Source organism: Sturnus vulgaris, chromosome 30, assembly GCF_052056855.1.
Source record: "Sturnus vulgaris isolate bStuVul1 chromosome 30, bStuVul1.hap1, whole genome shotgun sequence".
Taxonomy (NCBI): Eukaryota; Metazoa; Chordata; class Aves; order Passeriformes; family Sturnidae; genus Sturnus; species Sturnus vulgaris.
In genome coordinates, this window is record NC_142272.1 from 3,619,734 (window position 1) to 3,635,459 (window position 15,726).

The following is a 15,726-nucleotide window of genomic DNA, read 5'->3' on the forward strand; positions in this document are numbered from 1 at the left end:
CTGGAGCTGAGCTGGAGACCTGGTGTGGCAAGCACTGGTGGCCACCATCCACCCTGGGTTTGCTTGTCTGGTTGATTGATGGCTGGGGCCCTGGGCAGAACACTGACAGCCTGGTCTGGCCCCCAGGGAAGGAGAAGGAGCCCCTGGAGAAGCTGTACCAGGTGGGGCTGCTGCTGCTGGGGACAGCAAGGAAGACATCAAGGATGACAGCCTCTTCCTCCACCTGGCCACAGAAAAGCTGAAGATGATGGACTTGGATTCTGGCACCTTCTTCAAAGCCAGGCTCCACAGCGAATTTGCAGATGAGTGCAGACCCAGGGGGATGCTCCCAGATTTGGGCATTGCACAGGTTCCCCCTTTGCTGGGGAGGATAAAACAGATTCTTCCGTCGGCTGCCGAGCTGCTTTTTGGCAGGGCTGGGGGGATGGGCTGGGCTGGGTACAAAATGGGAGTTGGCTCCTGGCCCTGGCAACAGCCCCCAGCACCCACCGTGCCCTGGGCTGGGGCTGGAGCTGGGGCAGCCAGCCTGACACAAACAAACCCCGTGGCAGCAGCAGAGGTGGGACTCCAGAACTGTGCATGGCTGCTTTGCTTTGCAGGCAAGGAAGGGCTTGGGCTGCTCCACTGCCCTTGCTTGCTTTGAGATCACCATTACTTTTGGGGGCAGTGCAGGGGGAAAGGGAAAACCCATGGGCTTCCCTCACCCCTGGGTGAATTTTTCCCTGGCATGTAGAGGTTGGGCCTTCCTCCAGCCCCTGACAGAGATAAGATTTATTACCTTTTCTCGTGTCTCCCCTTTTTGTCTGTAATCTATTTTCATTCATTTGTCATTTGTTTCTCTAAAGGAAGTGTTCTAGGTGGTGTCCAGTGTGGATCAGGAAGTGCTTGGGCCCAGCTGCAGCGGGGATGGGCCGTGTCCTTGGAGAAGGCTGAGGACATCGTTTGGGACCAGCTTTTCTTCCAGCAGCGATGGCGTGAGGCGGGTCCCCGTCTCCTTGGCAGGGTGAGATAAGAGCTTTTGGGAGATGGCAGAGAGCACAGGAGCATCCTGCTGTGGCAGCTGCTGAGGGGCTGGATGTGCCATGGCTGGCTGCAGGCTGGGCACAGTCCTGCCCTCCTGCTCTGTGCCCAAGGCAGCAATGATGGGCAGCTTTGGGCACCGCTCTGGGCACGGCCAGCATGGCCTGGGCACGGCGGGAGCTGGGACAAGGGGGACAGGAGCCTTCAGCTGACGGGCGGTTTCTGGTTTCTCTCCTTGCAGCCGGGCTCTGTGGATGCTGAGGCTGCTCTGGGCTCTGCCAGGGCTCTGCTGGGCTCAGCCCTGGGCACGGCTGGGCCCGCTCTGCCCTCACATGGCTCTGACAGCTTTGCATCAGACAAACCCATTCCGAGCACAGCACCTGAGCTTTGTGCTTCTGCAGGTGAGGGAGACTCTCCTGCAGGCCAAGACATTGCAGTTAGGGACACACATCCAGTTGGCAAGAGCCCAAACTCTCCACAGTCCCAGCTGAACACCTGGATCTCCACGGGAGGTTTTGTTGGTCCCACTCTTCATTCCTTCTTGGCTGCAATTGTGCAATTGCACTTTCTTCTTCCTCTAGAAGTGCCCTGAGTGGACAAAACCTGGCGAGTGGGCCGTGCTCCTAAGGCAGTGCAGTCTGGAGCTGAGGGATGGAGAATTGCCCTTCTGCACTTCCAAACCAAGCAAAAAGCCATAAGTGAGACTTTCTTTAAAAAAACCCTGATAATTTCAAAGGTAATGTGCAGCTCATTCACAGTGAGAAAGAAGGGCATCTTCTAAAGGATTTGGGTTGTGACAGAATTTAGATTCCCAGTCCTGCTTGGAGCTGACAGGGCACAAAGGAATTTCTTCTTGCTTCCCACCAGTTTCACCACAATTTAAAATAATAATATTGGAAACAAACCCCAAAATCTTTTTTAAAATGTTACTGAGGCCAGTAAGATGCATCAATGCCAGCAGCTCATTTACCAAATCAATAAATGAGTTTTCTGTTTCAGAAGATCTGTAACCTCTTAATTCCAAGTTACAGAAAATTTTTCCTTGCACACTTGGGTGTTTTTATCTTTCACATTTTATAGAGTTTTTTTCCTGTTCTTTTTTCTTTCTTAAAACAGAAAACATGCCATAAAAAAGGAGTGTCCTTTGCTCCTGGTTCCCATGAGGAGCAGCTCCTTCCCGCTGGCTGAGCTGCTCAGGCAGAGCCCGGCAGCTCCTGGCCCTGCAGGGCTGAGGCTTTTCCCCATTGCTGGGCACAGACTGATGGAGCAGCTCTGCAGAGCACGGGGACACACAGAGGGACCAGGAGCAGCTGCCTTTGTCCACCTGGAGCTGCAAGGGCCAAACTCTGAGCAGACAGGGCTGGCAGAGACTCACAGGCTCCTGTTTGCTGTGCTGCCCCACTTGTGCCCAGCCCAGCTCTGTGTGGGGCAGAGGGAGAACAAGGGGCAGCTCCCTCCCAGCTCCCAGCGCAGGGACCCCTCTGGCCCCGGGGCTTGGGGCACTGTCAGCACCCACTGCTGCAGCCACCGCCTCTGCTGGCACTGACAGCAACCCCCAAATTGTGGCTGATCCCGAGGGAGCAGCAGCAGGGCCTGGATCTGATCCCTGACTCTGGGGCAGGGCTGGACAAACGACCCCCACAGCAGCAGCAGCAGCAGCAGCAGCAGCAGCAGCACATGGACCTGACTTTCAGCACAGCCCCTGCCACTCTTCCCTCCCGTGTGCAGTGGTGTCACAGCAGCCTGGGCCACCTGGGAGCCCACAGGGCCAGCAGGGACTGGAGATGGCAGCCCTGGGCTCCTGGAGGTTGTGCAGGGAACAGAGGTGGGGACTCCCTGTCCGTGTGGAGCTTCCAGATGGAAAAGGCTGCTGTGAGCAGGCAGCTCCAAGGGCACAGAAAGGAGGGGCTGGAGCCCCTGATCTGTGCCAGTGCCACAGTCCTGGGCAGCAGCCACCGAGCACAGGGGGAACAGAGGGCACAGCAAGAGGGACAAAACCAGTCAAGGTCAGAGAGTGGGAAGAGCCAGAGCTGGGAGCAGGAGCAGCTGCTTCACTGCACCCTTGGAGAAAGCTCTTGGCTGCTTCAAAGTGCTGAAAGGTGTGAAGGGCAGAGAGGAGAGCACAGCAAACAATGCTCCTGTTTCCACAGCCTCCCCTCTCAGTGTCCCAGGAGGAATTGGATGAACTGTATTCTTCTCCCTGAGCCATCTCGTTCAGCATGAGCAGCTCAGTACCAGGAGCTAAAGGAGCTGAAGCCTTAGGCCACAAGAGCTGACCAAGAGGGAACTTTTGACCAAAGTAATGCTGCCAACAGGGGCCTAGCTGAATGCAGCAGATGGAATCCTGGAATTACAGAATCCTTTCTGTTGGGAAAGACCTCTGAGCACATGGAGTCCAGCTGTTCAGCCAGCACTGTCAAGCCCAGCACTAAACCCAGTCCCTGAAGTGCCAAGGCCTGGACAACAGGCCCTGAGCCAAAGGTGACCTCTGGATGAACCTTCCAACCAAAGGTTATCCTTGTATTAGCAAATATACATGGTCATTAGTGCTGTGATAGATGTATCCACTCATTAATGAAACATGGATTGACCTTTGTGCATTTAGAAACCAGACAAGGCCATGAAATCTGACATCTGGCCTTGTTTGGGGCTGTATGGTCAAAGTCAGCTCCCTTGGTTCCTCCTTGAGGCCTGGCCAGGCTTTGGGAGGAGCCCAAGAGGAGAATGAAAGCAGCTGTTCCTGCACTAGAAGTGCTGTCAGTTTGTTTATTCAGCACTGTCAGAGCTGGGCCCTCTCACAGTGGGGTTGGAAGCCTCCCCTGTGGCTGGAGGCACCTGCAGGAATTCCCAGTGTCCAGGAGTGGCTCTGCAGTCCTTGGCTGTGACAGCTTCCCCAGCTGATGTGTGCACCTGGCTGATGGCAAAGTCTGAGGGTGACTGGTGCTGTCTCTTAATCCCTGCAGGCAATCTTTGGTGCTGATGGTTGGCTGCATTGCTGAGCTTCTCCTTTTGTGATTCTTTGCTGCTTTGAACTACAGTAAATGACACTGATTGCTGAACTTGTGTCTGTGTCTCTGCTGCTGCCCCTGCCCACTGCTAAAACAAAGTTGGTGTAGTCTGGCCAGATCACCACAAAATGTTGCTTTTAAATGTAAATGTAAGGAATCAGTCTTGTCTGGAATTCCCAGGTATAGGGAAAACCTTCCCTAGAGTTTGCTGGCTCTGCAGTGGGCTGAGGTTGGAGCACTGTGTGAGCAATGGGGAAGGCAGCTGAAAGAAGCTGAACCACTGGATGTATTAAAATATGGAAAAATGAAAAGAACTCATGAGTTTGGAAAGATGAGGATGAATTTTGTTAACAGCATCCCAGAAAAAGCACCAACAGAGGGAGTGATTGCTGTCAAAATGCTCCTACATGGAGTGATAGAAAAGGTTTTTAATCTTGAATTTGGATTAATTTGTGCAAAGGAAAAAGAGTAATAATATAATAAATCATTACATACATATATAAAATATAACAAAAATTTATTGTATATACTTTAACATATATATAATGACATTGTAAAATAATGCTTTAAATACTAATTTGTTAGCTTTGGCTGCTCAGGGATGTAACACTAAATACCCTACTGAAAATTATTGGCCAGGACCCAAATATCCCTGGTGAACTCTGTGAGATTGTGTACAATGAATGAAAGAGGAAAGGATGAAATTGGCAGTTTTTACAGGGTTTGCTGACACTAGGATGTGGAATGCTTCGTCTGTTCCTTTGAAAAATACAGTAAAGAAGACTGTTGGGTTTCTCATATACCAGAATACCTACAGGCTACAGAATTGAGTGAAAGGGATTTTTACAAGAGCAGTTAAAAAAAAAATAGGAGATGGGAACGTGTCACAATGAAAATCCCATCTCCCAGATGTGCCCCATACCCTTAACAATGGCCCCACTGGGAAATGGGAACCCCCTGGATGTGCATGGCTGCACCCAGTTTGCAAATACAGCCAAGGACAGTGACACTGTGACTGCCTGGGAAATTATTCTGGGTGTGATGGCCCCTGACAGGGCCAGCCCAGAGGCTGCAGGGCTGGGCCTTCATGCATAGAAATTAATCAGGATAAATCAGGAGCAAATGAGAGTTATCAGTACTGGAATAGTGATTCAGATTCCTCCAGGGCACTTTGCTTTGATGATTGCTCAGTCAAGCTTGGCCTTGAAATTGTTCATGTCATGGGAGGAGGAATTGGTGCAGATTATCAAAGAGAAATTGAAGTAGTTCTGTTAAACAGTAGTGAACAATTGGATTATTCAACCCCATATTCAATTGTGGAAGGGTAGCACAATTATTGATATTGCAGTTTTTAAAACAACTGTGAAAAAAGGACATCCACCTCAAATCACTGCTGTTGATGGAGATAAAGGGTTTGGATGCACCAGTCCTAATAATGGAGCCAGAGTGTGGGTGCAGAGGCCCAATGGCCCTCCCAGGCCAGCTGAAGGAACAGCTCTGGGCAAAGACAACACTGTTTGACTCCTGAAACCTGGCTGAGAACAATGGGAATGTGTCCCTGCAGCCAAGTGTTCTGTGCCAGAACAAGTGGATGTTATGGGATATTGTTTTACAGATCCTGCCAGACCAAATCTCCCTGTTTGCCCCAACAGCTCTTTGGAAAATGATCCACGGGGCTCCATGTGAAGGCTGATGTGACACTGAGGATGTGGAATTCCACACAAATTCCAGCCAGGAGCCTGGGTGCCCTCAGGGACTGGGACCTGGCACCTCTCCAGCCAGAGGGGAAAGGACCCCACCAAGCCTTGTCAGCCACAGACAGCGCAGTAGAGCTGAACAGCAAAGGACCTTGGGGACATTATTCTGGAATTAAAAAGGCATCAGCTCCATGGGCAACAGAATTATTGTTCCTAACCCAAATGAGACTGAGGAAAAAGAATGAAGAACCGTGTCACTAAAGTGCTACTGAAGTCTGTAAATTGTATCTTGACAGGCAGCCAGAATCTTTGTTTGCCAGAAACACCTCTGGAGTTTTATCAAGGATTAGTCATGAAAATTGTGATGAACATGTAAAGATCAAAGTAGCCGAAATACTCAGTGTAACTAATTGCTGGATATGTTCTTGACCAGAGGGAAATCAAGGCAGAGCCATGGTTTGTCAGGACTTGCTTGATCCCAATCAGCCCCGGGGTGCATTTGGTGCTGAGCCCTTGAACCTCAGGGCCTGAGAGGAGATTGCACAAACCTTTCCAGGAGTCCAAGGCAGAAGAAAAACCCAAAGTGTCTCAAAGCATTAATGGGTCCCACTGAGGTCCATCCCCTACACAGGCGCCTCATGGACTCTCTTTGGAGGAACTGAGAAAAGAAAGGAAAAAGGAAAGTACCTTAAAAAACTCAAGTTCCTTGAAGTATTAATGAGCCCCAGTGAGTGTCAGTACAAAGCTCTCAAGGGACTTGTTAAAGCAGAAATTGGGGACATCACTGCATAAACTACTAAAAGAGTTGGTGTCAAAAGGGAAACTCCCAGTACCTTAAAAAAACTGAGTACCGTGAATTATTAATGAGCCCCACTGAGTATCATTACTGACAAAGGCTCTCAAGGGACTAATTAAAGCAGATAATTGGAGGCCATCACGACACAAACCTCTCAGAGACTCAATGTCAAAAAGTAGAACTTAAATTAACCCCGAGTGCCTTGAAGTATTAATGAGCTCCACTGAGTGTTGTTACTGACAAAGGCTCTCAAGGGACTAATTAAAGCAGATAATTGGAGGCCATGATTGCACAAAGCTCTCAGAGACTCCAATGCAAAAGCAAAACCCAAACCTTGAGTATCTCAAAGTATTAATGAGCCCCACTGAATGGCAATACAAAGCTCTCAAGGGACTAATTAAAGTAGATAATTGGGGGCATGATTCTATAAACTACTAAAAGAGTTGGTGTCAAAAGGGAAAGACTTGACATTTCTATGTCCCCACCTGTCATCTCTGCCTCGAATTTCCTGCTCTAACTGGAACCTGGGGACATTTTCTCAGTTGTGTCCCTCATTGGGACCCATTAAAACTTCAAGAAACTACAGTATTTTAATTTGAGTTCTTGAGAAGTTTTGGAACACTCTCACAGGGAATGATTATAATGTAAATATTTAATGAACCAAGAGATTCATTAAATTCCTTGTGCTGTGTCTGTGCTGCTGAGCTGGGCCGGGCTCCTGGCACAGAGGCAGCTCCCAAGGTGAACCAAGAGAAGCTTCAAAAAGACATTTCTGCTGAGGAGCAGCTCCTCTCCCAGCCCAGCAGGGCTGAGGGCACTGCCTGCAGGCACTGAGGGCACAGGAGCCAGGCACAGACAGGCTCAAGGCAATCAGGACTGGGAAGACATTGAGCTGAGACTGCACTTGGGGAAACATCTTCACAGCCCTGGACATGGTGAGTGTGTGGGTGCAGGGCAATGTCCCCTGTGCTCCTGGAGGCATCTCCTGGAGCCAGCACAGCCCACAGCCTGGGGGATGTGTCAGGAGGACTCTCCCAGTTTCTCTGAGGCACAGCAGGAGGAGGAGGAGGAGGAGGAGGAGGAGGAGGAGGAGGAGGAGGAGGAGGAGGAGGAAGAGGAGGAGGAGGAGGAGGAGGAGGATGTTCTGCAGAGGGGGCTGCCCTGGGCACGGTCAGAGGGACAGGGCAGGACGGCTCCTGCTGCCAGGGACGGCTGCAGGGGCTGAAGCTGGGGCTGCAGCCAGGGCTGCCCAGGGCTGTCCTGCAGAGCAGCTCCTGCAGCCCTCAGGGCTCTTGGCCAGCCCAGGCCATGTGCCACCTGCCAGGGACAGCTCTCAGCCTGCCTGGCAGCTCCCCATCGACTGTGGGGAGAAGTTGGAGGTGCAAGGAGCCACCGCCATCAGGGCAGATTCCTCCTGCTGTGGAGATGGTGCTGCATGGCCAGGGCTGCTCTCAGCTTTCTCCTCAAGGCAAGGCAAAGGGGCTGGTAGGTGTGTCTGTGTCACTGACACTCCTGCACTGTCCCACTGGGCTTCGGCAGATGTGCCTCACATCTCCCTCACAAAGTGCCTCCTCAGCCTCCTGTGCCTACAGACAGCAGCAGCAGCACCTTGGCTTGCAGCATCTCAGTTTGTGTGAGCTGCCCTTAAGGCCCTGCTGGCAGGGAGATGGCCCTGGGCAGTGCCCTGTGCTGGGAGGGGTGTGCAGGGCAGAGCTGAGCCCCCAGAGCTGGGCTGGGCTCTGGCAGCACTGGCAGGGACAAGGCTTGGATAGAGAGAAGCCTCTCCAAGTAGGCACAACTCCAGGCAGCAGAGACCAAGAACAACCCTTGGTATCTCTCTGTCTATCTGCAAAAAAATTAAAAAGACTTTGTGGAAAAGAATTTTGAAATTGGAGCCTTCAAAGTCCACTTAGTTTTTCAAGAATGTTTTAAAGGCAATCACAATGAAATAGAGAGAGGGGAAATGAGCAAAGTGCAAGAGTGTGGGACCAGCAGGGCTGACTGCACAGTGTCAAATATAGCCCTGTTTTCCTTCTGGGCTTCTCAGTGTTCTGGCTGAGAGCAATTCTGAGGATGACGCAGTAAATCAGCATCAACAGATACCCAAACTGAAAAAGGTTTAGCAAAGTTACCCCAACAAGAAGATCAGTATTTTGAGGGGATTCCTAAGAAAATAGCATAGGATTGAGTCAAAGGAGTTGGTCACGGCTTTACAATGTCTTCTTTCAACAGTCCACCATATCCAGACTGAAGAAATGTCCAACAGCAGCTCCATCAGCCACTTCCTCCTGCTGCCATTGGCAGACACGCGGCAGCTGCAGCTCCTGCACTTCTGCCTCTTCCTGGCCATCTCCCTGGCTGCCCTCCTGGCCAACGGCCTCATCATCAGCGCCGTAGCCTGCGGCCACCACCTGCACACCCCCATGTTCTTCTTCCTGCTCAACCTGGCCCTCAGCGACCTGGGCTGCATCTGCACCACTGTCCCCAAAGCCATGCACAATTCCCTCTGGGACACCAAGAACATCTCCTTTGCTGGATGTGCTGCTCAGCTCTTTTTTTATATGTTCTTCATGTCAGCAGAGTATTATCTCCTGACCATCATGTGCTACGACCGCTACGTGTCCATCTGCAAACCCCTGCACTACGGGACCCTCCTGGGCAGCAGAGCTTGTGCCCACATGGCAGCAGCAGCCTGGGCCAGTGGCTTTCTCAATGCTCTGCTGCACACGGCCAATACATTTTCCCTGCCCCTGTGCCATGGCAATGCCCTGGGCCAGTTCTTCTGTGAAATCCCACAGGTCCTCAAACTCTCCTGCTCCAAACCCTATATTAGGGAAGTTGGGCTTCTTACTGTTAGTGCCACTTCAGGACTTGTTTGTTTTGTGTTCATTGTTTTCTCCTATGTGCAGATCTTCAGGGCTGTGCTGAGGATCCCCTCTGAGCAGGGAAGGCACAAAGCCTTTTCCACCTGCCTCCCTCACCTGGCTGTGGTCTCTCTGTTTATCAGCACTGGGACATTTGTTCACCTGAAGCCCCCCTCCATGTCCTCCCCATCTCTGGATCTGGCCCTGTCAGTTCTGTACTCAGTGGTGCCTCCAGCCCTGAATCCCCTCATCTACAGCCTGAGGAACCAGGAGCTCAAGGCTTCAGTGTGGACACTGATGACTGGAAGATTTCAGAAACATTAAATTACAGGCAAAATACTGAAATCACTTGTAAGAAAAATAATGTTTGATTTTTCTTCTTGGTTTGGTTTTGGCTTTTTCTTTTTTTTTCCTGTGTTTTAGTTTTTTAATATTGTCCACAATAATGTGTTATTGTCCACAATGTGCTATTTCTCATTTTGGTTCTCTCCACCTCTGCTGTGGCCCTAGACTCTTTTTATGGGGATTTTTGCTCTCGGGGGAATTAATGAACAAAAGATCTCCCAGCAAAATTTTCCCTGGTGATGCCCCTTTTTTTTCCTTTTTCTGGAGCTGCAGCAGCAATGTCTATGTGAAGATCTGGACAGATCAGTGCTGAGCACAGCAGCTCTGCTCCTGCTGGCCACACCATTCCTGATCCAGGCCACAAACCACTGGCCTTCTTGGCCACCTGGGCACACTGCTGGCTCATGTCCAGCCTGCTGTCCATCTGTGCCCCCAGGTCCCTTTCTGCCTGGCTGCTGTCCAGCCACTCTGTCCCCAGCCTGGAGCACTGCAGGGGTTGTTGTGGCCAAAGTGCAGGACATAGCACTTGGTCCTTTTAAACCTCACCTTGTTGGATTTGGGTCCTGGATCCAGCCTGTCCAGGTCCCTGTGCAGAGCCCTCCTACCCTCCAGCACATCCACACTCACACCCAGCTTGGTGCCATCTGCACATTTGCTGATGCTGCACTCAATGCCCTCATCCAGATCATCAATGCAGATATTGAAATCCACGCTGGCTGCCTCTGATCCCTCAGCCATCCTGGAGGTGCCCTGTGATGGCACTCAGGGTGATCTGTTCCATCACCTCACCAGGCACCCAGGTCAGGCTGACAGGCCTGCACTTCCCCACATCCTCCTTCCAGCCCTTCTTGGGGATGGGCTCACATTGGCACTTCCAGTCCTCTGGCACCTCCCTGCTGAGCCAGCACTGATGAGAAATGATGGAGAGCAGCTTGGGGAGCTCATCCAGCAGCTCCCTCATCCCCCTAGGATGGATCCCATCTGGTCCCAGAGACACCTGTGAGCATCTGAGTGGCTCAGCAGGTCCCCAGCTGCTTCCTCCTGGATTACAGGGCTCTGTTCTGCTCCCTGTCCCCATCTACCAGCTCAGGAGAACACTTGTCCTGAGCTCAACCTGTTTTATTTTTGAAAACTGAGGACACGAATGGGTTAAGTATTTCAGCCTTTTCCTCATCTTTCGTTACTATATTCCCCACAGCATCCAATAAAGAGCTGAGGTTCTCCTTGTCCATGTTTGTTAATAATTTATAGATATATTTTCTATTATTTTTCACTGAAGTGGCCAGGTTAAGTCCTAATTGAGCTTTTGCCTGTCTCATTTTCTTTCTGCATGACCTAATAATATCCTTAAACATTTCCTGAGCTGCCTGTCCCTCTGTCCAAATGTGATGCACCCTCTTTTTTTCCTGAGTTTCTGGAAAAACACCCATGCCCAGCCAGGGCAGACTTTTCCTCACTGGCTCACTTTTGGCACACAGAGAGAAGCCGTTCCTGCTCATTCAAGATATCTTTCTTTAAGTTTCTCCACTCTTCCTGGAATGCTTTCTTTTTAAAGACTGTTTCCCTTAAAAAAGTCAGAAGTGATTCAGTTATCTCCAAATCTGCATCCTAGATAGTCTGAATTCTACTCTCTGTAAGGCCAGTGTAGAAGTTTTGTTGCCCCTCCTTCTCTCACAGAATATTTAAAAACTCAATAATTTCACTGTCACTGTACCCCAAAGAGCTTCTGACCAGAACATCTCCCACCAGCCCTCCTCTATTTGTGAACAGCAGGAGTCAGAGCTTTCCTGTGGAATGGGAAGAGAAGGAAACCTCCCCAAAGTGCAGCCTGGAAGGTTCAGCCTGGAGGTGAGGAAACAGAAAAGTCCCTCCCAGGGCAGAATGTTGGTGCCCGAGGTGTCCCAGCGTGAGGCTGGGCCAGGCCATGGCTCTGTGTGCCAGGAGCCGGCAGCGCTGGGTGCAGGGAGCCCAGGGAGGGCACAGCAATGCTGGGCTGAGAAATGCTGGGGGGGACAGCGAGATGGGCGTGTGCAGCCGGCCAGGGCACAGGAGCAGCACGCACAGGGGGCACAGCCTGCAGGAGAGATGGCCAAGGGCTGGGCAGGGCTGGCAGGGCCAGAGGCACCCAGGCCTTTGTGCCCTGGGCTCGGGCAGGGCCTCTGCAGCCCCACAGAAGGAACTTTCCTGGCAGGGGCTGCACTTTGCTTCTGCCTCGGCCCTCCCTCAGGAGGCTGGCAGGGCTTGCAGCTTGATGACATTTGTCCTTGCTGCCCCTGCCATCCCACTGCCCCAGCAACAGCCCCGAGCCACCTGTGAGGGACAGGCCCTGCTGGCCCAGGCCTGGGCTCAGGCCTTGGCCTTTCTGCTTCCTCCACCCAGCCCAGGCCTTGCTCAGCATTGCAGTTCCCTGCTCACAGCCTCGGGCTCCTGCAATCCTGCCCTCAAGGATCTGCTCTCACCACTCCCTGGGGAGCCTTTGGCACTCCCTGCCCTCAGTGGGGCCAGTGATGCTCCAAGGGACTTGGAGTTTTGCTTCTGACTCTTTGAGCAGCTTCTTCAACCTTCTCTCAGTGCCTGAGGCTCCTGGACTCAGACCCAAATCCACCCTGGGGATCACTGAAATACAGAAAGTCCTCAGGAGCACCTTGTCTTCTTCCAGTTATCTTCAAGTCTCCAGGGCTTGTGCAGCTGCTTGGAGTCAATTTGGAGTTTTGTTAATGAGGAAGGATTTCAATGTGCACCTCATGACTTTTGTGTTTTTAATCACATGAGTATTTTTTATTTTTCATTTTAGAGGAGAGCTGATACAACTATTTCCCAGATGATCTTGATGCTGAATGTCTCCTTAGGAGGTCTGGGCACCCAGAAGTACGAGATCCTTGAGGAATGACCTTGTTTGGACAACCTGCTCCTCACCCTCAACATCAGCGTGTCTCACATCACCCACCTGGGACTGACATGCCAAAAAAAAGATTATTAATTTACAAAATTTAAATAATATATTTTTCATAATAATACTATTCTATATTTTTATTACCTTAATTTTCTCTTTGTGTAAAAAAATCCATACATTTTTGGCAACCAAAAATTTTTTTGGTCATTGGTTCTAAGTAACGCAATTCCATTCATTAAAAAGTGACCACTATTGGCTATGGATTTCTCCAGCTTTATGATTATTAGTTCTAGTTTTAGTACCATTGTTACCTTTTTAATAATTTTCTCAGACCGTATGAAAAAGGACACATTTAGGGTTCAAGGAGACATTTCTGCGGTACATTTGAGGCAGTTTTGGGTCTGGAGAGGGAATTTAGATAGAACTTGAGAGTCTGGAGGAAACTTTGGCGACCTGAGTGGGCACTAGGAGGGGCACTGAGGAATTGTGATGGACACTTCAGGGCCTGGGGGAGCTCTTGGGGATCCAGGAGAGCACTTGGAGCCCAGGGAGGGGAATCTGGGGCCATTCAGGGTTCAAGCGGGCACTTGTGGGGCTCTAATGGGGCTCTCCGGGGTGCAGGGGATGATGGGAATTGTAGGCGTGGGTATAATAAGGTTTGATAGAGCCATGGAGCATCATGGGAGTTCTGGGCACAGAATGGCTCTCGGTGGGGCGCGGTGCATGATGGGAGATGAAGGCACGGTTGCAATAGCACTCTATGGGAACTGCGAAGCATCATGGGAGCTGTAGTCCCGGAAGTGGTTCTGACAAAGAAAGGAAACTCGTCCTTGCCAGACCTCCTGAGGAGAGACCCTGGATCAACATCAATCACAGAATGCTGCAATCACCTCTGCTCTGAAGAGAACAGTAATAAAATACACCCTTGAAAACAGGAATGTGTGTTTCTAAGAAGCTCTTTGAAATATTTCTCCATATCTGGAGTTGAAAACCTTCCTAATGAACTGCACCAGACCAGATGGAAATCAAGGCAGAGCCACGGTTTGTCAGGACTTGCTTAATCCAAATGAGCCCCGTGGTGCATTTGGTGCTGCCAAGGAGCTCCAAATAATATTTTGGAAATATTGGCTCATTCTCTTCAGCTCTGTCCTTGCCAGCAGCCCGGCCCAGCTCAGCAGCACAGGCACAGCACAAGGACTTTAATGACCCTCTCGGGGTTGGGGCTGAGTCCCTGAACATCAGTCCCTGAGAGGGAGTTGAAGAAACCTCTCAAGAATTCCAAGTCAGATTCAAACTCCAAAGTTTCTCTTACTTTTAGTGACTCTCACTGATAATCATGAAAGAGAAAGTTTCCCAAGGGTTGAATTCGAGCAGAAAATTGATGACAATGATGTCAGGTAGGAAAAAATAGGGTAAAGGAGGAAAAGAAACCTCTGAAGAATTCAAAGTCAGATTCAAAGTCCAAAGTTTCTTGAAGTTTTAATGGGTCCCACTGAGGGACATGACAAAGAAAGTGTCCCCAGGTGCAGATTTATTGTTTTTATGTTACATTTCTAAACTCTCAGTTTTTTCTTCTTATGATGTAATTTTTAAGTGGGCTTATTTTTTTTATATTGCCTTTTTTTGTCTGGATTTTTTCTTTTTCTGAAAGACGCAGAGAGACAGGACTTCTGAGCTGTTTTAGAAAGTTTGGTTTAATTTTTTTATTTTCTATCCAGTCAGAAAGGGTAAATTTGTCTTACAGATGGTCACATCATGGCTTAGAAGTCGCAGGACTTATGGTTACAAGGCCTTTAAAGAATTTATTAAGCAATAAAACCCTGTCAATAGAGATATTTAAATTTCTAATTCAATACTAAGTTATTTTGTCTTACAGACTCATACTACAGTGTGAAATTTCTTAGCCAATTATATCCCGACACACAAACTTAGATTGCTGCACTCTACAACTTCTTGTTCCCTTTGTAACTACCTTTCTTTTTTCTATATCTTAAATTCTAAAGCTAAACCTATCTCTACTTAACTATGCATAGTTGTAAGCTTTGGCTTACAGGGCCAATGTTCTGAGAATTCCTTGCATTTTGAATTTCAACACCCAGGTTCCAGTTAGAGCAGAGCACTGGAGGCAGTGATGACAGGTGGGGACAAACAAAGGAAAGCTGTCTCTGATGCTGAGCACACCTGGATGTGTTTCAGGAATGCAAAGGGCCAAGAGCTGAGCCCCTGCCCCTGGCAAGGCAGATCCTGTCCCTCCCTCATTGCTCAGGGCTCTTCCCGGGCCACTGGGCTCTGGGCATGTGCAATGCCAAGGGCAGCACCATGGGGCGGCCCCTGCCAGGCTGCTGAGCAGGGACAAGGAGGCAATGAGGCCCCAGCACAGCAAGGCTCACTTGTCCCCTGCTGGCCTCAGGCCCAGGGCCAGCCTGCATGGCCCAAGTGCTGCAGGAGTTGGCTGTGTCAGGGCCTTTCAGCTGCTGCCCATCCCTGTGCCCTCTGCAGCCCAGGCTGTCCTACGGTGTCCATGCCCTGCGCCTCTGTCCCTGCAGGCTGTCGTCATCCCCCGGCTGCCCCACCTCGCTGGCCCCTTCCTTTGCTGACAGCTCTGCCTCCTGCCTGCCTCTGCCTGCACACACAGAGCCTTGGGCTGCTCCAGACTCCTTCTGGGGGATGTGTTGCACCACAGCCCTGCCATGAGAGAGAAATTCCTTTCTCTTCTTGTGTCCAGTCTGGATGTCCCCAGCTTCTCCTGGCATTAATTCTTTCTTTCTTTGGCTGTTTTGTACTGTGTCAAAAGGATCCACCATCTCTGAAACCACCTTTCAAACCCTCCCAGGGCTCTTCTCTGCTGTCCTCAGTCTCCACTGCTCTGAGCACAGAGCTCCTTTGTCCTTCTATAGTGGTCATGTTCTTGCCGCCTACAAACCCCACCTTGGGAGATTTTTGGGCCCTCTCCAAGGTGTTGGCAAAGGAAAACATTCTCCATACGGTCTTAGAAATCACCAGAGAGCAAGGCAGCCAGACCTGTCTTTGCTGGCTACTTTTCTCTGGGCCCAATACCTGAATAGATACAATTTTAGAAGTAGAATCCCAGTTTTGCCAATGA

The 15,726-nt window shown here is 50.3% G+C and overlaps 1 protein-coding gene across 1 annotated transcript; it reads left to right on the top strand.

The window, feature by feature from the left end:
• Nucleotides 1-8,776: 8,776 nt before the first annotated feature.
• LOC148220856 (olfactory receptor 14J1-like) lies at nt 8,777-9,709 on the top strand. The gene has a single exon (XM_088180694.1). The coding sequence runs from the start codon at nt 8,777-8,779 to the stop codon at nt 9,707-9,709; it is 933 nt and encodes a 310-aa protein (XP_088036820.1).
• Nucleotides 9,710-15,726: the final 6,017 nt, after the last annotated feature.